General features: G+C 43.2%; 1 protein-coding gene across 1 annotated transcript; it reads left to right on the top strand.

Moving 5' to 3' along the window:
• The first annotated feature begins 1,201 nt into the window (after positions 1-1,201).
• On the top strand, positions 1,202-27,149 carry apc2 (APC regulator of WNT signaling pathway 2). The gene is made up of 15 exons (XM_048975758.1): positions 1,202-1,491; positions 9,001-9,159; positions 12,308-12,398; positions 12,593-12,899; positions 13,011-13,119; positions 13,373-13,486; positions 13,743-13,838; positions 15,557-15,649; positions 15,760-16,147; positions 16,236-16,334; positions 17,632-17,771; positions 18,376-18,453; positions 18,791-18,907; positions 19,219-19,433; positions 19,867-27,149. Exons 2-15 carry the CDS (start codon positions 9,019-9,021, stop codon positions 25,526-25,528), a joined length of 7,650 nt encoding a protein of 2,549 aa, XP_048831715.1. The 5' UTR covers positions 1,202-1,491; positions 9,001-9,018; the 3' UTR covers positions 25,529-27,149.

Genomic DNA, 27,149 nt, shown 5'->3' with positions numbered 1-27,149 from the left:
GGACAGCAAAGAAGTTCTCTGCTTGTAGGTAGTATGGTTCTGGCAGGTCCCACACCACTGGAGACCTTGCTGGTCTTTAGAACATGGGGAATTCACTCAGAGGGATATATATGGAAGGCTGAAGGCCAGGACTCATGTCACAGCTATGAAGTTTCTTTACGAGTCCAGTCATTCTGTCATGCCTTGAGGGACAAAGGACTTGAGGGTTTGTGTGTTGTCAAAACAGAAGAGGGTTTTATTGAAGTAAATGAACAGGGACAGTAAACAGGTTCATGAGGGATCAGAAAGGAGAGGACTAGAAATTAGGATGGGCACAGGCAACAGGAAGGTACAACATCATGACTGGACTGGGGAACATGGGATTGGGAAGCATGTATATGCTAGACTAATGAGGGAGCTAATGTGAGGCAGCTGGGAATGACTAACACGAGGGTTAGGGACAAGAGGTAAGACAAGCAAGTAACAAGTGTGGGTTGTTAGGGCGACGCTAGGGGGAATACAGGACGGTCAGGTGGATATGGTGGGCAGGATGTGACATCAGTACTAAAGTTGTTTTGAACGATTCTCAAAAATAAAGGAATCTTAAACTCTTCTCAAATACAATGTGTTTTACAGATTTTTACAGAGGCTTTGCCTTCAGAAAAAAACATGCTGACAAAGCTTTTGAAAGTTAAGTGGCCTTGTGGCTTTTTACACGCTTTAAATTTGTTTTATGCAAAAATGAACCTCAAAAAGAATAAGAATTGAAAGCAGACTAATAGCCTGTTAACAGAAGTTTGAGTGAGCTAAAATTTAATACAACAGTATTGGAAAACAAAAACTATTCTGTCCTGTTAGATGCTAATCTGTGTATGATTTTACATATTAAGATATTAAAATAACTTTTTCTTACATACAAACATCAACATTTAACCAGTAGTCACTCATAAATATCCTGAGACAACTGCATATAAACTGCGCTGTTCACACCTGGAAAATGTGTAAAAGATTTTTCTGTATGGCAGAATCTCTGGAAACAGTGACCAGGACAAACACCCATAGAAAATGAATGGATAGATGAATTGATGGGAAAGAGAAATTTCGATGGTTAAAAAAACTCCGCGTCCTCTACTGGAAAGATGAACACGTATATAACAATTACGTTTGAGATAGCGACCCCTTTTGGTGATATGGTGAAAAAAAGCGAAATTTTGCAAAAATATTTGAACGCATAAAAATAGTAACTGCGTGTTTGTTCAGTCTGTCTGCCTGCTGTGACATAGCATTTCATTAAGCCGGTAACTATCTACTTATGATATACAATATATATATACAAAGATAATGCATTTAGATTAATCTCCTTTAAAGAGAAGGAGAGACGGAGAGAGAGAGGAAGGAGGGTCTGAATTTGACATCAGGCAGCATCATCGGGCGGTGAGGAGCGGTCACTCCAGCGTCCGTTCTGCAGTGGGCTTTCCTGCCCTAACGCGATTTTCATTCTTCGAAAATGAGGTAAGAGGCAATTTCTAAATCATTGTCAGTGTTTGCAAATTTTAAAAACAAATGCCAGGTTTATGTTTGCGGCGATGTCTTGTGTTGCGACATTAAATAACAATGGTGGTCTGGTGCGCTTGGTGGGATCTCCGCCGAGAGTGGTGCTGATGTGAATATAAAACAGTCGGCGAGGCTTCCAGAGACAGAATGAAAATATACCTTTATACATTTATGTTTTTTTATACGTAATTTGTTTGACGAGGGGAGTTTTCCAAATTCATTAACGGCATTTTTAATAATTATCTTTGGAATATAACACAAATGACATTGCATACGAGCAAGGTCGATAGAGAAAACGCATAGATAATTTTCAGTTACTACATTTTATGAAATATTTGATCATAACATGTTAATTTTGTACATATAGTTAGTTAATCGTGATATTTATGTATATTTAGATACATTTGAATTGTATGAATTCTCAAGATGCAATAGCCTACTGTTAATATGGGAGTGTGATACTGATCTGATTATGTTGGATGAGAGAATTCATTGTTAATCAGACACGAACGGGGCGCACACGGACTGTTAGTCTGTACTGTACATGCTTACAACATACAGTTTATGCTGACGTCATTGGGTGTTACACCTGTGTACAAAATGGACGAAATGCTTTAGGAAATAATGTGTTAATTGATACTGTAATAATGACAATACGCATATTGTATATGTTATTATATGTTTGATATGTATTGTGAAATGTTTTCTGTTGTATTGTTGTAATGTGATGGTCTTAACACAAACTTACTTTGTGCTTGCCATTCAGAAAAGATATAGATGGAAATAACAGTGCTGGCTGTTATAGCCTTTGTTAGATACAGTGTGAACGAATGTACATATTTTGGTTCACCTTATCACATTACATAGCTTCGAAGTGACTGGAATGTCTGCGCTTTTACTGAAACACCGAAACAAGCGTCTTCAGCGCGACATTTCAAAGGACATACAATGGATAGGGGCGTCGGGTGACCCCAACGCGGCGTGCAGGGGTGACAATGAGATACGTGTCCTTTTGCTGAATAGTTATGCTCGCTCTTATACGCAGTGAAACGCGCGCAAACGGGCGAGCGGATCGCTATAATGCAGTGACAGGCTCCATCAGAGACCTGTCCTTTAGTTCTGATGGCTGCATTTCTGGGCTGGGCTGAGCTGCATGGTCTGACTTTGGACCTTAAGCAGAAAGACTGAAAACAACTCGTGCCACTAACACTGGGCTAGTAAGGCGATCCTCCCATCCTGGCAGTGTACCTCATGCTTGAATGCTTGGGCGTTGTTAGGTTTGTTCAGTCTACCCCCGATGCCAATATTCCTATAAAATAAAACAAAATGTCAAGCCTCAGGTAAACTTGGCTTACCCCCTTATTTTTTCGATAGCTAGAAACTGCCCTGCTTTTATGCATTTCGAAACCCCAGCAAGCATGCCTTATTAAGAAAGGAATGGTCCCTGCGTACAGTGAGGGACTATTTTTAACAAAAACGCAAAAAAAATTAAAAAATGAGACTGTGCCTTGTGGTCACATGTCATGTGGTTCAGAGGAGGCATCACTGCACATCATGAGGCCTGAGACTGATGGAGTCACCCTTCATCCATGAGTCACGGGCTCTCCGGGGACGGTCCCACAGTCCCAAAAACGTCAGAAGCAAGGGACTGCATTTATGTAATGAGGGTGTAACATGGGGGCACATTCAATTTTGGAGAGCTTTTTTTTAGGTGGGGGGGAGGGGGAGCAGGGTTGGCATTCACCTGCTGGACATGATGAGGTAATTAAATAAATTATCGTCATCGTGGGCTGTGTTAATTGGCTGGCTAGAGCCTGGTTACTGTAAAAGTTGTTGTAGGTTATCGGCAAACATTACCCAGTTTGAATCAGTTAATATGCAGCAGAGACGCGGCGGTGATTAACCCTTTCGCTGAGTGGAATTCTCTGTTCGTATGGAGGCAGCACATCCATAATGCATTGGCAGAACTTTTGTGGAGTCCTTACTCCTGCTGGGTCCTTTACCTCTGATTCAGCACATTTTGGGAACTGTCACACCTCACTTGCCATTAATAGGTAAGGGAGAGATGCTTAGAGTATCACTAAGGCAGCACAGATATGAGTGCTTTAATAGACAGACAATCTTTATTAATTCCCAAGGGGATGTTGTATACAATATGTATTATAGATGCTATATATACAATATATACTGTATGCATGTTCCGTATTATAAGGACTGTATGTATATGTATCAGTTGTTTTATTTGTACATTAGACAATAGATAGCTTTGTTTGGATTTCTGAATGGGAGAAGCAATAATCTGTATATGTACTGGCCACATTATAGGGAAAAACTCCTATCATTTGATGGGGGCTGCTGCCCGCAGGCTGGTTCATTGCGCTGTATTACACATTGTTCTCAACTCAGTAGCATCTCAGGAAACCAGTTGTTTTGGCATCTTCAGATTGATTTGTCTCCAGAGGGACAGGTAGCAGTTATACCAGGGTTATCTGAGAGCTGAAGATTTAAGCTAAAGCTGTTCTCTGATGGGTCCCTTTTGATAAATTGCAGTTGTCTCAGATAATAACACCACATCGATTGGATCTTAATGAGTTTGTATCGAATTGCAGGGCAAATCTGTGTCACACTACTGAATTCTAGCCCTCAACAATACCAGTTGTTTAAGCAAGGTCTCTTTTGAAAAAGCTCTAGAAATAAGACACATGTTTACAGAAAGGTCTTCAAAAATATGGTTTAAAATATACTTTTTATTCTGGTGTTATTTCCAGTAGATTTATTCAAGAAAGAATACTGACATTATCGAAGATCAAATTAATTATACCATGAAAATGTTTAAATGAAATAGAGACACTATTTATTACAGCTTCAGCTAATTAACCTCAGCATTTGCTGTGGATTTTTACTCAGTAAGTTGAAGAAACATTGTGCAGTTTGGGGGAAATTGTGTCTGTCCACATACAATTAATTTAGCTGTGATTTGCGTGGCTTTGAAAAATATCTGTTTTTTTTTCATTTGTCTCTGGCATGGGACTTGACAAACAAATAAACAGGGTGTAAAATATCTCTTATACAGAAATGTTATCGGTACTTGATGTTCTAAAATTAATTTTAACAATGTTCTTTGCTTAACAGTCGAATGAATATGTAAAATATTACTTTATTGGGGTTGGTATTAAACATGTTTTCTGGGGCCTGATGCTGCATGAATAACCAACGAAAGGTTTGGAGTCCTTATTGTAGAAGGATTTCAAAAAAAAAAAAATTAAGCGTCCCAAAGGATTTGCGTATATAAATCAAACGAATAATGATCAGTATCCAAAGCACTGTTTATTTTGACAGCAGAGGAGAAGCTGCATTTTGCTGAGCTGGGAGCTTGGTAAATGGTCCTGTTTCCTTTGTGCACATGGGTGAGGGTCAGTTGGGTTTGATGCGGCCTTTTATTAATCTGCCACAAACTGCCGCAGAGCTGAGAGGCAGAGGGAGAGCGAGAGACAGACAGGGACTGATCAGACTGAAGTCAGGAATGACAAATCATTACACACGTTTAAATACATATAGCGCATGTGGACTGATACTATTTATCTAAATGTTTATCTAAACGATAAGTTAAATTGTTCTTTTGTCAGGGTCAACATACTTTCATCTAAGTGTCTTTTTAAAATACATCATGAACAGAAGGTTTAACCTTATGCATGAATTATATAAATCAAAACCAGATTTAAAGCATGAACATATATAAAAATATAAAGGAAAGCATCACTGATCTTAGGTTATCAATTTCCAATTTATAATCAAATATTATTTTATCTGTTTCTAGTGTAATTATATGCTGTATTTCAGGTTTTCTTTGCACACGTCACCATATCGAATTAAACGGCAAAGACAATGAATGTACATTAATCTCAGCCATTCTGAGCAGTGCAGCAAAGCTATGAGCGCCTTCAAAATCGGTCCTTTTTAAAATAACGATCATGTTTTAAGGAGACGAGGGCGGAAAATATCTTGATGCTGAAATTGGGCTGCCACTCAGGCACAGCCCTTGGTGTTTCTATGGTAACCAGACTCCCTTTGATTGAATGTGTGCGTGTGTGTGTGTGTTTAGCAATAGAGCGTAAATCCAGCACTGGTGCGTTCTTTGTCCTGGCTCAGTACTTAGTGATTCAGCGTAGGTCCCATTTCAACACACAGAATGAAATTTATGCACATTTATTTACCTAAATGTCCTCATTTGCATAACAACTTATTAAACTGCTACTGCAGTTTGACCACAGAAATCTTGCTTCTGCATGTTTTTCGGCGCTCACACTCCTTGGTTTAAACTTAAACAGGACAGATCTGTAGCAGCCGAAAGACACCACCATTAAAGACAATATGGGCACAAGGAAAACTGACATTTTCGATTAGTGTGTGAATTATCCACTCTGAAATAATTAAGCATCTCAGCAGTGATGTGTTGATGGGTCCTGTATCGCAGTTTTTCAGTCAGTGTCTGGCCGCATAATAGGTGTGTGGATGACCGTGTTTGGCTGCTCCGACTGGCCTGGCTCAGTTCAGCACTTCAGCAGCAGCTGAGCACAGGAGGGGAGGCCCAAACACCTTGGGCTGTTGTACTGCGCCAGTGTGAGACCTAATGGCACAGTTAGGTCAGGCCACGGCACTAAGAGCTACAGTCTCAGTTCAAGGTTAGGTCTTGGGGGGTTAAGTGCTGCAATTGTATTATGATAACAATTCTGGGCACATTTAATCTGTTTGATGTGAGGTTTTCTGTACCCAATGATGTTCTGACTGACTTTGAATGAGATGATTTTTTTAGTTTACATCAACTAATTCCAGTAATTCCAGTGAGGGCATCCTAGGTACCTAGTCGAGGTGGATATGACTTGCAACGCTGCCACACTGACATGCATCTCAGCAGCGACCAGGATGTGCATCCAAAGTGACTGCCACCTAATTACAGTTTCAGTGCCTGAAACTCCTGACCAAACCAGTTTGAACTACATGTCACGGCTACATAAAACTTGATGAAATGATGCTTTTGTGCTACATATCTGTCTTTTAAAACGCCTAACTGCAAGCTGTCGTGTAAAGTGGACGCATGTTACGGCGGCACCTCAGCACCCCACCCTTTCTGAGTCGCTGACCCCATTTGGCGTGCTGCACTATTGAATAAATATCGCCCTGCAGGGGTGCAACTTTGAGGATCTCTGCAAGAGAAAGCTTGAGAGCAGACATCATTTAGTGGAGGGGGCCAAATAAAAAAAAATACATTAATTGAGTTAGTGAATTATTCATCTTTGTATTTTTTGGCGGAGCAGCGTCGTTCTTCCGCTTTAACGGTGCCGGATGGGATCAGCGGCTGTTGCCATGGCAACCCCCGAACCCCCCCCACATCCCATTGGCAGGCCTTTGACACTCCCCGGGCTCTTTGAGTTATTCTCCTCTGGGTTTCAGAACCCCTTACCCAGAAGGCATTGCAGCACCTTTGGCAGCACGTGCTAACGAAAGGAAAAGGGCAGAGGACCAAAAAGACAAGAAGAAGAACAACAAACGAAAACATGCAATTAATGCACGGTAATTAATGCATTGCTACCAGCCAATTAGGCGGAGTCGCACTGGCTTCTGCAGACCCCCAGCATTATATTCATTTAAAAGACAATCAATAAAATAAGAGGAAACCAGCGCGAGGACAGCTGCGGTAGATCCCTGGAGACGATACGCCGTCGCTCAGTGCTGTGAAACTCTGCATCAGCGTTCTCATTAACGGCTCTGTTTGCGGCGTTTCTGCCTGCTGAGGTCCTCGCGGCCAAACACACGTTTGTTTGTATTCACAGATGCTCAGAAAAGTGACTGTCGTCTGGCGCACGAAACCATCTCTTTCTGTAGATGTGTGATGTGAAGTGAGAGACCCATTTCTGTGGGATTGGTTCTGTTTTAATGTCGATTAAATTGCTTTTAGTTGTCTTAGACTGATCGTTCTGGCTTCTCCGCTTAATATTTGTGGAGCATATTATAGAAACATATGACTTATCTTAGGTATTTTTTTGGTTTTGAATTTCAGATTGGATAGGTGATTATAGGAGATGAATAATGATATTGTTTTACATAGTTGTATAATCTCTGTGTACCTACATAGCTATATAATAATGAAATGTATGTAATTGACATTTATGATCAATATAGTTAAATACTGCCAGTCGTAATACTGTGTTGACCTAGAAGGATCCAACAAATCATAAAGTAAATGGGGTGGGGCTCAGCCTGACTGCCGACCCCCCCCCCTCTCCTGAGGCCCCTTCTTTACATAAATTAAATAATTTTTCAAATAGTGGAGGAGATTTTGCCCTGCATGAAGATCACAGCATCAGAGGTGTGTGGCCTCCCCCCACATGGCCTGCATGCCTTAATGAATCGCTGTCACACGCAGGGACTTGCTGCTGTCTGTACCACCTTCCCCCACAAATACCAGCTACATGGGAATCCTGTTCACATGAGCCATTTCTCACATGGGTCCGCTGATGGCTGAAGACACATAGAATATGTCATATACAATATTTATGTACTTTTTAATATCCTTGCTGTGTGTCTGTGTGTGCATACATACATTCATAATTAAAAATATGGGGATGTCTTTTCCATCACCCGTCCCGAGACTGAGTCCTGCTGTCTGTCATCTTCAAATAATAACACAGCAGCAACGATTTCTGGTAGCCGTCCTTGTAAAAGTGCGTGTCACGCATCATGTCTATTTTTAGGGTGTGGAATTCGCTCAGTTCCTAAAGGATCATATTATCATATGTAAATTGAAAGGTGCACAAAAAAAACCATTCTATCAGTAACTCCCTTCCCCCTTTGGGGTTTGGCTTATCATTTCACTCTTGGGTAGCTGAAGCAATCAATCAGTACGTGCTTTGTTTGAGATAGCCAATCAGCATGTGCTTTGTTTGAGATAGCCAATCAAGAATGGCTCATTGGGGCATTTTGATGAATACAATTTAAAGTAAAAATCAGATCAATGAAAAGAGCAGGGAACAGATATGAAACCACACATTTTTTTTGGAAGGATATGGCTTCATCCTTGAAGAGGATTTATCACGCGCAGTTACAACGAAGGACATTTGAGGTTCTTTGCTCCTAAGGTCCTTTACCTAATATTGACCACTACAGACAGTACATTAGAGCTTGCTCAAGCGAGAAACAGGGATGAAAGCAGAGATGAATCTGATTGGACAGACGACTGGCTTTCCAACATCAGCTAGAGCTCAGCCCCATGGTGTCTAGAATGGAGCAGGAATAATGCACTGTGAGAATTGGTAAAAAGCAGCGCACCTTGTTCTGACATCTAGTTAATGAATATGCTTCATTAAAGAGAAATGGGAAGAGCAGGTGAAGCTGCAGTTCAGGGCGAAGCCACTACACCACCGCTTCACACGCCATTATCCTCCTTCTCTTTCCACCCTCATCCCTTAGGAGTTAGACTGAGCAAAGATGTCCAACTCGGTGGCTTCCTATGACCAGCTGGTGCTCCAGGTGGAGGCTCTCAGGAAGGAGAACACGCATCTTCGCCGGGAGCTGGAGGACAACTCCAACCACCTATCCAAGCTCGAGAATGAGACTTCCGACATGAAGGTAAGAACGAGCAGAGTCTCCCAAGCCACCACTACCATCAGGAAGTTTCTCTTTACTTCTAAATATTTTATTTCCTGCTGGAATCAGAGCCTTGTGCTTTATTAATTAGTTTGGTGGGGCAGTAAAATGTATGTGGCATTCTTGACAGCAATGGTGCTGTTGTGAGTTCATATTTATTGACTCGATATCCTGCCAGTTGACACACGGCCACAACAGATAAACTGCCCCAGTGTTTTATATGGTATTCTGAGACTGAGACAAAGGTGACTCTCCATGGCAACACAGCTTGAGTAAAAATACTGTGAGATGCTAATTCGCCGTGACGACCATGGCTGCCTTCGGCGGGGTAAAGCGGACCTGCTCACAAACCATGTCTTTGGGCCACACTACAAAGTGCTTTTTTACCGCTAATGAGCCCAGTGGGGAGGGAGAGATGCTAAGAAGGAGAAACCATTAGATGATGAAAGTCCATTAAATGTACGAGCATTTTCTTAACATCGATCTTTAGTCTGTTACGGCATGCTGCGTGCACAAAATTCTGCGTTATCAAATCATTCCCCTGCAGTCTGACCCAGACTTACAGGGGAAAAGCATCAGTTTCCAATTTCTGACAGTAAGTTCTGCCTTGTAAAATAATAGTAACAAGCCAAACTGAAAACTAACAAAACAAAACGAAAAAAAACACAACGGAATGGAGAGCCAAGCTAACTTCAAGTGTGTAAAGCTGTTTACGTTTGAAATGATTTACAGAGGCTTGGCATTTTGTTTACAAAGGTTACAAGCGTAGAAGGTATTTCATTTACATTTACTGTTAGCTCACTATTTATTTAATATATGTGTTTCATCAGAAATAAATATGCATCACAGGTCAAAGTTTAGGCATCCAAGCCAGGAGAGTTGCAATATAAAGCTCACTTTGCTGTAGTAATGAAAACAAACGAAGAATTTAAAAATATGCAAATGTGTCCTTACTTAAATAAAGTAATTTACAGTATTGGATTGAATTGTGAGCAACTTTATTGAGTCTTTTCTCACACAAATGTACCATTCTGGACCGATTATTTTTGAATATTGTGAGATGATTTTAGAATATTTTTGCTATTCAGCAATTCAGGTTATTTTCCTACACAAAGTTAAAATAGTTCTAAAGCCAGTTTCAGGCATTTTTGCATTGGTAAATTCTGGTGAAAGTTTTAAATTATTAAAAGATTTCCACAGCAAAATCTGCTAATTTAGAAAATTGCCCCCACACCATCAACTGCAAACTTCAGGCATAACGTTATTTGCAGCAATATTTTAGAATTCAGTTAAACTCGTATATTAAAAGATAAATACTTTTAAGTAACTCTCAGGTCTACAGGAAACACACACTTTAGTACAGTAATCCCGCTGTGATATGTTCCAAAATCTACAGATAGCCAAAACCACAGACAAAAGTGAACCATCTGCCGACCCCATATACTGCATAACGTGATTTTCATGTACATATATATGTTGAGGGTTAATTGATAAATTATGCACAGTTAGACATTGCCGAAATTAAATACAACAACAATAAAGTGCATTGTACATTATTATACAGTATTTTGCAGTACTATACTCTCTCTCTTGAATGAACGGGATTCTGAGGTTTGAGCCTAATTCTCAAGAGAAGATAGAATAATGAAAAAATACCACATATAAAGGAATGATGGAGCAATGAAATTCATGCCTTTAATGCATTTTTATAACACTTCAATGACATGGCAATGAATGCAATTACTGAGAATGTTAGAGACAGACTGGATGAGAGTCGTGCGGTGAATGGTAAGTATGGGGACATAGGGTGAAGAGTCACGTACTGGGCGCGACAGGGCTGGCGGGTTTCATAATGTTACAGTCTGTCTTCTTTGGTGCACAGTTTGAAACTTATGAACTGTTTTTTCCTGGAATTTTTCTAATTTTTTCGGACTGCAGCAAACCATGGGCAACTGAAAGCACGGTTACTGAAACTGAGGATATGGGGGGCCCACTGTACTATCAAATAATACACTACATTAGGTTATTAGTACAGAAATTTCAGCTATCTTGTTAGTTACAGTCGTTAGGAAGGATCAGGACATAATCATCATATATTTTCTTTTTTAACCTCTCTGACATGTGCTGTATATTTAACTATTAAAGCATTTCTGGTGTAGGAAATTACGCCAAATTTTTAAGACATCTTAGTGAAATGCTGTGTTGTCTTCACCACAGGTTGCAGGTGCAAGTAACAATGTGATTTGGTTGAAGCTGGAATTGACTGTTCAATTTTCATAATTTGACACCTTTACACAAAAGCCCCGAAATGCCAGTGAGATCAGATATAATATTATGATAATATTCTCAGTTTGTACTAACAAATAAACAAATACAATCTGGTAGTTATTCATCATTTTCTCCAGTATCTATACCACATTGTCACTCCCATGGCATTTATGTATGTTGTGAAGGGCTCTGGTTATGACATTACAGATATACGTTACAACCAAATGGAATTAAATTAGCATTTTAAATCGCAAAAAATGAAAAAGGGGTAAATCTAAAATATTTCATTAATGTGTATTTGGTATTTCAGTGTCATGGCCAGATCGGCAATTATGTTTTTGCTGCTTTGCGATTATTGAATAATGCAAACTGTGTTTTTTGATTTTTTTTAACCAGTGTGGGTTGGGAGAATAGGATTTTAATATTTAATGTTTTTTTCTACTGCGTGTAGTTTTATTTCAGTAGAAACACGGACAGTCCCCAGACTGTCCTTCAGCATACTACCTCTCAGTACCATTCTCTGCATGTTATACTTGCAGTGCCGTGTGGCACAGAATTATGGCTTGGTTCTTATTTTCAAGATCTGTCCACGTCTATGAACAGGGCCCTCGTCTGGAGCCCATGCTGGATTTGGTTCTGAGGACATCGTTCTAATGTTACTTAAACCAAATTCGATGAGACCAGCAGAGCAAAACAAACCTAATCTGGATTCCTGACAGAAACCATTAAAATGTTTTACAGACTGCACTCATGCCCAGGGCAAGGATGTTATTTATATATCAGAATTAAACAGGGATATGGAAATGTTTTTGAGTCCTGGGAATGTCGACAATGGATGTGTCAATATTTTTCCTGTTTGTAGGAGGTACTGAAGCAGCTGCAGAGTAAGCTGGAGCAGGAGGCGTGCACACTGGCCTCATCAGGGAGAACTGATGTCCTGGACCAGTTGAAAGGTATGTTGTCCTTGGTCAGCCTGTGCATTTCATCTTCGCACTATCATTTGCTGAATTTTTATCATATGATTTTTATAACCGGTGAGGTATTTGGGTGTTTTTTTTCAGAATTTTATTTGATGCCCTTCTGATTTTCTGATTATAGTTTATCAGTCTTACCACGTACAGTATTACAATGACCTTGCATTTTTTAGAGCTGCACATGGATTTGACCAACTACTATGAGCTGAAGTACCAGCCACACAACCTGCGAGTGCTTCCCGATAGCCTGGCTCTGCCGGCTCCCCAAGTGGACGACAAACTGCCCCATCATCCTTCTGGCATGTTGAGAGCCAGTAGCCCCCCTTACATAGCCACCCGCCAAGGTCCTGTCATCTCGGGTGAAGGAACGGCCCCCCACCCTGGACCTCAGCACCTCCTCGAGGGGCTTCCACCGAAAACAGGCCTACCTGGGGACGGCCGGGTCACCACTCAGCACTTGGAGGAACTCTGCAAGGAGAGGTGAGGGATTCAGAAAATATTCGAGGCTTCACGGCCGTTTAGCCAAGCGGATTGGCGGAGATATGCCTTCGGCACTGGAGGTTTGCCCTGAGACATGCGCGGGTCTTTCAGGGATATGCTCCTGAACGAGATTGAGAAGGAAGAACGTGAGCGCCGCTGGTACTACTCCCAGCTGCAGGGACTGTCACAGAGGCTGGCTGAGCTTCCACGCATCGACACTGTGAGTACAGTTGCCCAGGGACCGCTCCACTTAAGTCTGCCTCGGGGCGGAAGGTCTTGGAAACGGCTTTGACCGAAGCAAACGAAAATATAGCTGGCGCTGGCAAAATGAGATCTTTGCTTCTGAACCATCACGTTGAGACTATCTGCGGAATCACTAATGAATTCAGCATGCCGGCCTGATTGAAAGAGCCGTCTTAAAGCGGGTTGGCTGGAGTGTTTGAAATAAGGCTTCCCAACGGCTCCCCCCGCAGTTCTCAATGCAAATGGACCTGATTCGACAGCAGCTGGAGTTTGAAGCACAGCAGCTGCGCTCCGTCATGGAGGAGCGTTTTGGGACATGCGATGAAATGGTGCAGAGAACCCAGGTGCGTGGAGCGGCCGCCAGCCCCTAGACTGGGCCATCTTTACCAAGATCTAAGGGGTGTCCAGGGGTGTAAGGGGTAAGCAGGGGTTTAACAGACAGCCACATGCAAATGGTACATTCCAGGAATCATGGAATTGAGATTTTCTTGGCTATTCCCCAAATGGACTCTTCAGTTGCTCTATTGACTGGAATTACTGAAGCATGGATCTTGTTCTGAAGGATCAGCGAGCTCAGCTGTTTGTCCTCTCTTAATGCAGATCCGAGTGGCACGCCTGGAACAGCTGGAAAGGGAGCTGCAGGAGGTGAAGGAGGTCCATGGCACCCAGGAGAAAAGCCTCCCGGTGGAGAACCAGGTGAGGACTGGGTGCTGGGGGAAGATGCTGGTGCCCGAAGATGATGGGGCGGAGTTTTATGGAACAAACTGATATGGGGCGCGGCATCTCACATCTCACATGGTTTTTTGTTCTGCTTCAGGCCTCCATTTTGACAGCTGCCACAGTGTCTGTGTCTTTGCTGCTTTTCAGCCCTTGACTTACTCCTTCCCCCCCTTTTCTCTCCTCCTTGCTTCTTGGCAGCCCTGAATGTTTCATGAATGCCCTGAAATATCGAGGCGAGGGAGGTTCTGGGGGGTAAATAATGTAACATCTGGCACAGGGCTGTTTTTTTCGCACTCATATCTTGCTTCATCTTACAAAATATATTCTCGTTTACTCAAGCTAAATGCATATTAACTGTCCTGAAATATAACCTTCAGCTGTCAAAACTATGTGTGTGTATACACTGCAAATATATATATACTGTATATATATACTGTGTATATGTTATTATTATATTTTATTATTATTATTATATTATTAGATATTTAAAGGTACAATATAAAAATAACATTTTATGATCTGGTGAATACAATGCTGAATTGAACATTCCTGGCTTGTAGGATTCTAGTTAGGATAGATTATGAAGACACAGTCAGCAATGTTGAAATAAAGCAGAAAGGGGGCGTTAGGCTTGAGAATAACAGAGTGCAGGAGTTAAACTGGGTCATCTGACTGCACTTTGTTTCCTGATGCTGGGGGCCTCCGCGCCAGCAGATGGGTATAAAAGCGGCGGCAGGCCAACGGCGTGCTCCGTCCCAGTCGCGCTGCGTGTTGCTATGCAGAAAAGGGGGCGGTGCCTGGGCACTGCCTGGCAGCGATTGGCCACGCAGCCGTGGGTCTGAGAACCCGCACCGTCTGTGTGCCAGGGCTCAGTATGAGGAGAGCAGAAATCTGCTAAGCGTGTGACTAATGTACAGGAAAAAAGGAAGTAAAAGAAAGAAATGTTAGCGTATGTTAGCATAACATTAATGCTAAAGGGATTTTTTTAAGTTCTGCTGTGGACTGTTGTTAATATTGCAAATATTAGAGATCAATTCCTTTCTGCTATGTGTTTAACGAAAAATAGCATTTCCATTGGAATTTTTCATTGCACACGTTTCTAGGAAAACAGAACATATCCACATCTTAGCCGCAGATCTCACTTGTCCCAGAACGTAGAGATGCTGAGTGCTTTAACATTGTGCTTTTGTCTGGCAAGCTTCAGCTCCAAGCTACAGACCCTCGGGTTGCCATGGAGACGGATGGGTTGGGAGTTAAGCTCGTGTGTGATTCCCTTAGGTACAGATTGGTGTGTGTCTTTCTGAGCGTGGCAGTGCATCTTTTTTGAAATGAGAACGTCTGCGATACGGTATGAGCCATCCGTGGTCCTCCATGTTATGTTCGTTGATCTCGCCATACAGACGTTATTGCAAGTGGTTTATTGATGCCGAGGACTGTCTCCTAAGGGCTCGAAAACCTTCAGCGTTCTGATTCACAGCAGCCTTTCATTTTAGGAAATTACGGTTCCTCAGCTACAGTAAGCCCCTAATGTTTAAGCGAAGCAAAACTAGCTACTGGCAAACGAAGCAGTCTGAAATTAAAGCACTGCCTCAGAAGAGAATGAAAACAAATCAAGAAAAGCATTCTGTTTCCATAAATAAAGGTGGGTTTTCCAGAATCTTTAAAGACATGCTGAAAATACTCTTTTTTCACAGGCTACTGCCAGTGAGAAGCCAGCTGTCCCGGGTGAATCTGAAAATATATCAAATAGCTCCGGTTTGGACGTCCCCGGAGAAGCAGGAAGCAAAGTACGATTTTGTCTGTCTTCAGTACCGGCCTGCGAATGTCAATGCTAATAGAATGTGAACCTGTCTCTCTTATCCTCCCCTCATTGGTATTCATTGTTTCCACCTGCTAGGTTGAGATGGTGTTCTGGCTGCTCTCTATGCTAGCTACCAGGGACAGGGAGGAGATGTCTCGGACATTGCTGGCCATGTCCAGCTCTCAGGACAGCTGCATCGCCATGCGCAAGTCAGGTTGCGTCCCCTTACTGGTGCAGATCCTGCACGATGGGCTAGGGGGCGCTGGGGAGGTGCCAGGCAGTGGGGGGTGCAGCCGGGAGGCCCGGTCCCGTGCGAGTGCCGCCCTGCACAACATCGTGTACTCGCAGCCGGACGAGGGACAGGCACGCCGTGAGATGAGGGTGTTGCACGTGCTTGAGCAGATCCGCTCACACTGCGAGAGTGGCTGGGACTGGATCGAGACCCATGTCACGACTCCATCCCCCGGAGGCACCAAGAATGGAGGTAAACCAGCATTTTACGAACAAAAGAATCCGACCAACCCAAAAACCACACAGACACAGAACATAGAGTCCTCCATATTATTTCTCAGAAATCCCAGAAGCAGTGGAGCCCCAGATCTGCCAAGCCATGTGTGCCATCATGAAGCTGTCCTTTGAGGAAGAGTACCGGCGGGCCATGAATGAACTCGGTGAGCGTCGATACGGCTGTTCTCTGTTCCTTATTGTATAGTCCTTACAGCCACATCCAGCTGTTCTCTGTTCTTTATTGTATAGTCCTTACAGTCACATCCAGATGTTCTCTGTCCCTTATTGTATAGTCCTTACAGTCACATCCAGATGTTCTCTGTCCCTTATTGTATAGTCATTACAGCCACATCCAGCTGTTCTCTGTTCCTTATTGTATAGTCCTTACAGTCACATCCAGATGTTCTCTGTCCCTTATTGTATAGTCCTTACAGCCACATCCAGCTGTTCTCTGTCCCTTATTGTATAGTCCTTACAGTCACATCCAGCTGTTCTCTGTCCCTTATTGTATAGTCCTTACAGTCACATCCAGCTGTTCTATGTCCCTTATTGTATAGTCATTACAGCCACATCCAGCTGTTCTCTGTTCCTTATTGTATAGTCCTTACAGTCACATCCAGATGTTCTCTGTCCCTTATTGTATAGTCCTTACAGCCACATCCAGCTGTTCTCTGTCCCTTATTGTATAGTCCTTACAGTCACATCCAGCTGTTCTCTGTCCCTTATTGTATAGTCCTTACAGTCACATCCAGCTGTTCTATGTCCCTTATTGTATAGTCCTTACAGTCACATCCAGCTGTTCTCTGTCCCTTATTGTATAGACCTTACAGTCACATCCAGCTGTTCTCTGTCCCTTATTGTATAGTCCTTACAGTCACATCCAGCTGTTCTATGTCCCTTATTGTATAGTCCTTACAGTCACATCCAGCTGTTCTCTGTCCCTTATTGTATAGTCCTTACAGCCACATCCAGCTGTTCTCTGTTCCTTATTGTATAGTCCTTACAGTCACATCCAGCTGTTCTATGTCCCTTATTGTATAGTCCTTACAGTCACATCCAGCTGTTCTCTGTCCCTTATTGTATAGTCATTACAGCCACATCCAGCTGTTCTCTGTCCCTTATTGTATAGTCCCTACAGCCACATCTGGCTATTCTCTGTCTCAGTATTGACCTTACACCCACAGCCAACAGTTCCTTCATCTGCAACCCAACACACACCTATATTATATCATGTAGAATATTATACATGATTCTACAGAAATCATGCATTAACCCAGTTGTTTCCTGACTGACTTGAATTCATGCCTGATGTCTTATTGCGCTAGAAGACACACGTTTAAAAACCATTACTGCTGTGTTAACTCACCAATCGGCTGATCACAGCTTTATTTACAGTACAGTACATGTCTCAGAGGGTGAAGGGGCCACTAAAAGTGACAGTACGTGCTCTGTGTCTGACAGGGGGTCTGCAGGCCGTGGCTGAGCTGCTGCAGCTGGACCAGGAGCTGTACGGCACACAAAATGACCCCCTGAACCTGGCGCTTCGCCGCTACGCCGGCATGGCGCTAACCAACCTCACCTTCGGAGATGTGGTCAACAAGGTATGAGTAAGGGTTGCCGACTTTAGTCAGCTGACTGGCGTGAAATTTCAATGCGAGACAGGTCTGCACACACACGTACATGCACGTAAGAGTTTTATTAACGTGTGAATAGTCTGTAGGGTTTGAAAACTACCTCAACGCTTTCGATGTAGCTAATTTTGGGTTTATGATGGAATAATATAGATTTGCCGTAAGATTTGTTGGGTGGGTGTGAGAGTCTGAAAGCGTGAGTGTCACGCCAGATGTGTGAGCTGACAACCCTGGTATGAGTGGATGTTCCGGTAGAAGACAGGTTCACTTTGTGGTCTTCAGCTGCCCTGGGTTACTTTTTATAGGAACAGTCTGTTGCATATGACCAACATAGTAATTAGTAATTAATAGTATTTAAGACTAATTACCCTTAATTTGATCGTGTCCCCTCGGATGGGCTGGAAGGTCCAAGGTCCCCCCACCCCACCCCACCCCACCCCACCCCATGCTGCCTGGGATTGGCTCTGGGCTCACAGAGACTCGGCACTGGATAAGCAGTGGGAAAACTGACGGATGGATGATTGACAATGTTTGTCAGCTGAAGTCTGTTTTTTTCTTATTATTATCACTTTAGGCCACACTTTGCACAAAGAAAAGCTGCCTGCAGGCAACTGTAGCACAGCTCGCATCTGACAGTGAAGAGCTGCATCAGGTACAGCAACGTTCTTTATGTGTTTTTATGCGTTTACTATTTAAATGCTCTTATCAGTGTTGTAGTATCAGTGTACTTCCAGCAGCAGCAGTATCTTGGTCACAATTTCAACTGGACTGAAACACAGGAATGCCTTTGTGTGTTACACAAAGCATCTAATGTAGCATTTAGCATTTCTAAATGTAACACGCAGCACCATGTGCCATTATGAAGACAGTAAGAATGTATTCATATTCACAAACACGTCATCAAGGAACGGAGCAAAAATTAAGAAATGTCTCTAGTTCTGATGGCTCAGAATAAAACTGTTCATCCGGCTTTGCACTTTGGCTCGCAGGTAGTGGCCAGTATTCTGAGGAACCTTTCCTGGAGAGCTGATATCAACAGCAAGAGGGCGCTAAGGGACGTAGGCAGCGTCTCCGCGCTCATTAAGTGCGCACTTCAGGCAACAAAGGTAACGTCAAGCTTGGAGGAGAATTAGCTTGATCCTCCAGCCATTCAGTTTGATCCTCCTGCCATTCAGCTTGATCCTCCTGCCATTCTTCATCATCGTTCACTCATGAGCACATTGAGTAAGTCAGTTAGCACCTTACACACAAGTTAAAACAAGAACATAAAAACAACCCTGATCTGGAAAATATTGCAATCAGAATTGAACTTGACGGTATCAATGAATCAGTCCTCAACACATTTCTTATGAATTGTAGTATGATAGAACTTTGCTTTAAGCCACTAATGCTCTGGGAATATTTTCTCACATTTCAGGAGTCCACTCTTAAGAGTGTTCTGAGCGCCTTGTGGAACTTGTCAGCACACAGCAGTGAGAACAAAGTAGCCATCTGCTCTGTGGATGGGGCGCTTGGCTTCCTGGTAAGCACACTCACCTACAGGTGCCAGACCAACTCGCTGGCCATCATCGAGAGCGGCGGCGGCATCTTACGCAACATTTCAAGTTTGGTTGCTACACGTGAGGATTACAGGTTGGTTTCCGTTCCTGATGCAACTATAATTTTTGCATATATATATATTTTTTTTTTATTTTATATTTATGGTTTTGGCATTAGGTATGTATTATTCAGGTTTAAATTGGCAATCATTTGGGGTCTTGAATGGATTAATGCAATTTACATTATTTCTTATGGGAAAAATTGATTCGGTTTTTGACCCAGTTCCTAAACAGCCTTCAGCAATGGATTCAGTTGCAGAGCCGAGGTTCCACTGTGTAATGTTACAATGTCACCTGCTCTTTATTTATAGCTCTAGTAGTATTTACTCAAAATCCATATAGTCTAGCTGAAATATCTTTAAATAGGATCTGATATTGCCACACCCTAGTGGGGTTTCAAGCTGCACAGAGTGCAGTTGATTCACATTGAATTTCTAAGGTCTTTCTTTCAATTTTTTCTTACACAGGCAAATCCTCAGGGACCACAACTGCTTACAGACGCTACTGCAGCACTTGCGCTCCCATAGCCTGACCATCGTCAGCAATGCCTGTGGAACCCTATGGAACCTTTCAGCACGCAGCCCCAAAGACCAGGAGCTGCTCTGGGACCTAGGAGCCGTTAGCATGCTGCGTAACCTCATCCACTCCAAGCACAAGATGATAGCCATGGGCAGCGCCGCAGCACTCCGCAACCTCCTAACCAACCGGCCCCTCAAATACAAGGACGCCGCCGTCGTGTCTCCAGGGTCCTGCATGCCCTCTCTCTACATGAGAAAGCAGAAGGCCTTGGAGGCTGAGCTGGATGCTAAACATCTGGCAGAGACCTTTGATTCGATCGAAAAGCAAACCGCTAAGCATGGATGCATCAATAAGCCTCTAAGACACATCGAAAGTCTGGCAAAAGATTATGCCTCTGATTCAGGCTGCTTTGACGATGACGAGGCCCCGAATGTCTCCAGTAGCTTGGACACAGGTAATTACTCAATGCTCCCCATGTTTCTAAACAATACAAACTTCCTTCAGGGTCAGACTCGGAAGAAAGACTGTGACCCTCAGCACGACATGGTGCCAGAGACGGACAATAACAAGAGGGTCTCGTCGCCTGAAAATGAGGTGTCTTCTGCGGCAGAGACCTTGGCCAGAAAGATCACCAGCACAGTGGCGAAGATCGATAAGCTGGTGGAAGACATCACCATGCACACGTCCTCCGAGGACAGCTTCAGCCTGAGTTCGGAAGACCATTTCGTAGACTGGCAGTACGGATCAGATGAGGTTCATGAAGCTCGGGCTAAGTCTTGCTCACCCTGCCGCCTCTCTGACACCAGCAGTTTTACACACAGAGAACGTCTAAGCAGAGCCCATGCTCTTATACGCCTTAAAACTGCTTACACGAGCTTATCTACGGACAGCCTTAACAGCTGCAGCACCAGCGATAGTTGTGGCGGCAAGGAACAGATACGACCCTCCGCAAGATCAGCAATGGTTCAGAGACGCCCTAATAAACTGGACCTTAAGACTGCCCATCAAGGCTATCTCAGCAACAAGAGTCACCTTGTGAATAATGAAGAAAGTCACAAAGAGGTACCGGAAAGAGATACAGAAAACAGTAGAGAGAATCGGGTTCAAGAGTTAAGTAGCACAGATACAGAGAAAGGTCAGGAGCCGCCACCTCCAACACCAGCTGTCACAAAACTCGCTTCTGCACCTAACGTATCCACGATCAAACTGTCTCCATCCTACCAGCATGTTCCGTTAATACAGAGTGTTGCCAAGTTTGGCGTTGCCAAATCCGGCATCAGTGTTCAGGCATCCCAGGCGATGAGAAGGCAGGCCTGGGTCCCGGCAGCCATGACAGGTGGAAGCATTACCAAGTTTTCTCCCATGAATACACCACGGAGTCCAACTGTAGGCCAGATGGAAACTCTGCAGAGGTATTCAGTAGAAAACACACCGATCTGCTTCTCACGTTGTAGTTCTCTGTCCTCTTTGTCTTCTGGTGATGGTGCTCTGGATGGTCAGAGTCAGAGCGAAAATGAACTGGACAGTGACTCTTCTCTGGAAATTATTGAAGTAGAGGATTCTAACTTGGAAAGAGGAGAGGACGAGGATGAACTGTTGGAAGATCTCAGTGATAGCCAGCTGGTCACAGATCCAAAAACATTTGGAAGCAGCAGTAGTCCCACGTCTGATCCCATTGACATTCCCAGCTCCACTAAACAGGATAAGTTGTTCCTCAGAGGAGTGTCACCTGGCATGCATGAAGACAGGACCCCATCCACCTCTTCAGAGAACTACATCCATGAGACCCCACTTGTGATGAGCCGCTGTAGCTCTGTCAGCTCCCTTGGCAGCTTCGAGTCACCCTCCATAGCTAGTTCCATACAGAGTGACCCCTGCAGTGAGATGATAAGTGGAACCATAAGTCCAAGCGACCTCCCTGACAGCCCAGGACAGACTATGCCTCCAAGCCGTAGTAAGACGCCCTGCTGCACTGACTCTAATTTACAGGAAATACCGACTGGAGGTGGAGGTGGACAGTGGGAAAGCAACATGTGTAAGCTTGTGGAAATAGCTGATTTCAAGGAGCGGTTTAACCTGCCTCCGGACTTGGACACCATGATTTACTTTACAGTGGAAAAACCAACGGAGAATTTTTCTTGTGCCTCTAGTTTGAGCGCCTTGCCCCTTCATGAGCATTACATTCAGAAGGATGTCGAACTCAAGCTTATGCCTGTACTCCATCAAAAGGATAATAATCCCACATTCACTGTGACGCATGCAGAACGAGATGAGATGGGAGAAAAGCATTCGTCATTTGTAGATCAGACGGAGAGATACAGTGAAGGTAACTCAGATGATGACATTGAAATTCTTAAGGAGTGCATCAACTCAGCAATGCCCTCTAAATTTAAAGTCAGAACCTCACTCATGTCTACTCTTTCTACACAAGTTCTTAATTCTCAAGTTCGAAAGTCAGTACAGTTCCCTGTTTATATGGTGCTACCCAATCATAACAATCAAAAATGTACACCAGCAAAGATGGGAATGCCACAGAAGGATGTGTATCATGATGATTCCTCTTTTACTGACTCAGCAGAAGGAACCCCAGTAAACTTCTCAAGCACTACATCCTTAAGTGATGAAACACTCCAGTACCCAGTGAAAGATAAAAGCTCAAAAGACTGGCGGCCTAGAGCCATGGATAAACAGGACGTTATAGACTTGGAAGCAAAGAGAATTGAAGAACTCAGAGTGTTTTCACGCTTCCAGAAACCCACTAAAATAACTCAGCCGCAAGGTGTGCCTGGAAGTCAGATGAACAGAGCCTTTAAACAAGATATGCCAACACAAAAATTACAGATGAATAATAGAGAGATGGATGCTAAAATGTCTCAGCAAAGAAGCAGAGATTCATCCCCCCAATATCTAAGTCATAAGCAGGAACAGAATAAGTCATGGAATATGACACATTTAGAATCAACCAAAATGAAACAAAACATAGGTGGTGGCCAGAATCAGAACATGCTGTACAAAGATCTCACCCATGGTATGGCAGCACGCCAGTCAATGAGTCACCCCACCCCTGCAGGAGAAGCTATCTACAGCTTCTGCGATAATTTGAACACAAAAGAGAAGGAAAAGAACAGCATCGGGAGGAAGCAAATGAAAGAGTGCAACAGGACTCTGACCCACGGTGGATCTGTTGCTGATCGAATGAAGCACAAAGGTGTCAGGATCAAGCACAATTTAATTGCTGATGAGACTCCGCCGTGTTATTCTCTCAGTTCATCGCTTAGCTCGTTAAGCGATGTAGACCTCGAGGAGTACCATGGAAAAATGCAGCAGGTGTGGGTCAAAAGCCGGCATCACGTCACCTCCAACCTGGCTTGTGACACATCAAAGAACAACTGTAGCCAGTATGAGGAGAATAGCTCATCCAGTTCGGGGAGTCTGAATTCTGAGGATGACCTTCTGCAAAAATGCATTACCTCTGCTATGCCTAAGCAAAGGAGAAAACAGTCTACAAGGAAAAAGAAAACCGAAAGGAAGCAAAAACTTAAATCGAGGGATGGCTGGGCTTCAGACAAGGACTTGGACAGTGATGAGAAGGCCTCTGATAAAGACTCAGATCTCAATAGTGTTGAGTGGAGGGCAATACAAGAAGGAGCGAACTCTGTTGTTACAAGGCTGCAAGCAGCCTCAAAGTCCCAGGAGCCTTTATCCGAGTCTGAATCCGTGCTTTCATTTATGTCTGGTGGTTCAACGGGGTCTAGTCTTCAAACTAAAGCAGAAAAGAATGAAAAAAAGAAGACCGCTAAAGACCGTGACAACAAAGGGCGAAAAATATCTGAGGGTAGAAACACAAGGACACAGCTTGATTTTGCTGTACGCAAGCCAGTTCCAAATTTGCCTGTGGTCTTTAGAGGCAGAACAGTGATCTACATGCCCAAGAAGGAGACAACCCTCTCACAAAGACCACCAACAAAGAAAACATCATCGAAGGCTGAGACGCAAGTGAAAAATCCAAACCTGGCTCAGCAGAGGTCGAGGAGCCTGCACAGACTAGGGAGACCGAATGACTCAAGCGAACTGCATCTGCCAAGAAGAAGCTCGACTCCACCAGCCAGGATACCAAAGAGTACATCATCGGGATCATCTCAAAACTCTACACCATCAAGGCAGCCTCAGAAAAAACTGGTATCCCCCACACAAGCTAACAAACCTGCTTTAAAGAAAGATGTAAAGCCAGCAAATATGCAGCCAGACAAAAGAGGGAACTCTAATACACCTACAAGTCAGAAGCCAATAAACACAAAGTTGCCAGTTCAGAAAAAAACTCAGAAGTCACCAGTGAGAATTCCCTTCATGCAGAATCCATCAAGGCAGCCCACGGCTTCAAGAACTATATCACCTTTGGTCACTAACCAGTCCTCTACTTTCAACAGACAAAACTCCCAAGTGCCAGTCAAAAGAACCCTACCAGCCAGTCGCCTAGAGTTAGTACGCATGACTTCTATCCATTCAAATAGCGGGGAATCTGACAGGAATGGCTTTCTGAGACAGCTGACTTTCATCAAAGAGTCATCCAATGTGCTGAGACATGAGGTTCCGTCTTCACGCTCTGTGCCTACTTCCCAGTGTGCATCACCAAGAAGAGCGCGACCTGCTGCACCAGCAGTGTTCTTGTGTTCCTCACGGTGCCAAGAGTTAAAGCCTTCCTCACTAAGCCAGAGACAAATGCAAGGGAGGCCACACGGATCAACCCAAGGAGAAGGGCAGACTATAAATCTCTCCAGGGCAAGCTCCAGTGAGAGAAACCTCTCTGTAAAACGTCCTTCCAGAAGAACCAGCTCCGAGAGCCCCTGTAGGGTACCTCAGAGGACTACCTCAGGGACTTGGAATAGGAATCAAGAAAGCTTCAAGAGGCACTCTTCATCACCAAGCATAAATATTCTTAACCGGGTCACCAGTCAGTCCTCTGTTCGTTCTTCATCTTCTGATTCAAGTGGGAGAGCAAAGAGTGAACATAATGTAGAACATCAGCAGCCAGGAGCACGTGCCAATGGCAGAGTGACCTGGAGGAGGATTCGGGATGAGGACGTGCCTCACATATTGAGGAGCACTCTGCCGTCCTCCGCACTTCCCCTTATACCCTCTCCAGATGGACATAAGAAAACAGCATCAATAGTGCCAGGAAAACTGCCCACCATTTCGTCTCCATCACGCAAAACAAGCGACGCCATAGTTCAGACTGAGGATTTCCCAACGAAAAAGACCAGTGCCTCGTCAACCCCAGAGAAGGTGCCGGTAATCCCAGAGGAAGCCGAAAAGCTGGTTCCGATTAAGAAGTTAAGTAAGGCCTCCGAAGCCAACATCCTTTTGCAAGATGAGGGTTCGGATGGAACTGCAGCGAGGACCATGAAGAGCCAGTACGCCACTTCCACCTCTCAGTCAACTGCTGGGCACAACGGGGGTGTGGCCCCCTTCCGTCACAGCTCCCCAAGCAAGGCTGCAAGAGTAACCCCTTTCAACTATGTACCCAGCCCAATGACCAGCAGTCTGCAAGACACACCAGGGCAAGTCCCGATGCTTAATGGGAAGCCAGGAGATAAACTTGAGGCTCACTAGAAAATGATTCCATAAATTGACATCTGTAGATTCCTTCTGTGCTCCTAAGATCTAAGCACTCAGGTGTTCTTGTATGAGCAAAGGATTTAAATTATTTTACCTCTGGAATGTAATCTTTCCGAATTCCCATTGCATCAGGAATACTTTATTATGTACAAAACCTTTAGTGGCCAGAAACAACTAATATAGACTAATAACCTAATTCTTTCACATTGTATTTATGCATTGAATTACGAAATCAAGGGCGAACTTTGCCATGAAGTATCCTTTGAATTAGTTGCAGGCTCTTTTTTTTACTTTTTGTATTTGTACATAAATAATTGCCTGCCGCCTGTTCAGCTTATATTCAGCTTATTGTCATCGCTGGTGGGAGAAAGCTGAACAAATCAATAGCCACCAATATGCAAGCCATTGAGTCAGAGCGCAACAGAAGATCTGTCTACAGTATGAGTAAAAATGACTAATATTGAGTGTGTGAAAAACAGAGACTGTTAAACTATGAGAAAAGGCCCGAATTATCAATTAGGGTCAGATGTCATTGGTACTCATGATCTTGTGACAAATCATTCTGCTTTTCAGTAGACAAGCTAAGACACTGTCTTGACAAGCCTCACTTTTAAACCAGCCACAGGAATTACATCCATAAACAATTAATCACCAGATAGCTGTAGAATTGGACTTCAGTATGATCCTTCACTTTATCACTATTTACCCAGTTAACCTGAACAAAGTGCTCTACAAATATTAAAACCATTTCACTTTCAGCTTTTTGACCGCATGCTAAACTTCCACTATTTTTAGTCCCCTTGAGTTCTATTGACCCGGAATAAATTTTCTCATTCTTGTAAATCTTGAAAATGGAGAAAAGGGTAGAATTGCATCTTTGTTATCTGTCAAATCAAAGAACACATTTGACCCTATATATACAATAGGGCGCAAGGATTCTATTTAAACCAAGTGGATGGCTGTAAATACTTCTGCTTGTTGTATGTTCACTATTATTGTGTCGTCGAACTGGAAAACGAAAGTGAAAGAAAGACCTCGACTACCGTGAGACTGCAGGAACGGTGGGTGCAAACAGCAGAATCTAGTGAATCTGTTATTTGTTCAGACTGCTTTGTATTCATTTGGGAAAGCTTTAAATGCAAATGGTTAACATGTTTTTCAGAAAATGTGTGCATAGGATGGGTGAATTTGAGATCTTCGGCAGTGTTCTAAGGCTCCTATTGTTTTGTTATCAGAAGACTACAAAGCGCTTTCCCATAAGTGATGTTTTTCTATTAAAATCTGCATTCTGTTTATAACTGTATTTTACAAAGGAACCGCAACAGGCTATGCAGAGATGACTATACGTACTGTTCCTGTCCTATACAGCGTCAATCTAATTTATAACTAAATATGGGGAAAGACGGAGAAGTAGAAAATACCAACTTGGAAGCAATGAGGAATGGACTAAAATAATTTGTTCCCATGTTTAAAATGATTTGAAATTACATATGTTTCCTTGTTGTATTACCATACTCATACCAAGATGAAAAGTAGTGGGAAGAGTGTTCACAACAGCTAATGTATTCTGTACGGAAGTTGTATCCACAATAAAAGTTTTAATTAAACAATGAAA

Source organism: Brienomyrus brachyistius, chromosome 15 (assembly GCF_023856365.1).
Source record: "Brienomyrus brachyistius isolate T26 chromosome 15, BBRACH_0.4, whole genome shotgun sequence".
Taxonomy (NCBI): Eukaryota; Metazoa; Chordata; class Actinopteri; order Osteoglossiformes; family Mormyridae; genus Brienomyrus; species Brienomyrus brachyistius.
This window is presented reverse-complemented; position numbering and strand designations above follow the sequence as displayed.

Bases quoted from the DNA above. Each gene is read 5' to 3' on its own strand.
- apc2 (XM_048975758.1), top strand. From the start codon at position 9,019: ATGTCCAACTCGGTGGCTTCCTATGACCAGCTGGTGCTCCAGGTGGAG. The intron at 12,399-12,592 runs GTATGTTGTCCT...TGCATTTTTTAG, and splicing joins TGTCCTGGACCAGTTGAAAG to AGCTGCACATGGATTTGACC. The intron at 16,335-17,631 runs GTGAGCGTCGAT...TGTGTCTGACAG, and splicing joins GCGGGCCATGAATGAACTCG to GGGGTCTGCAGGCCGTGGCT.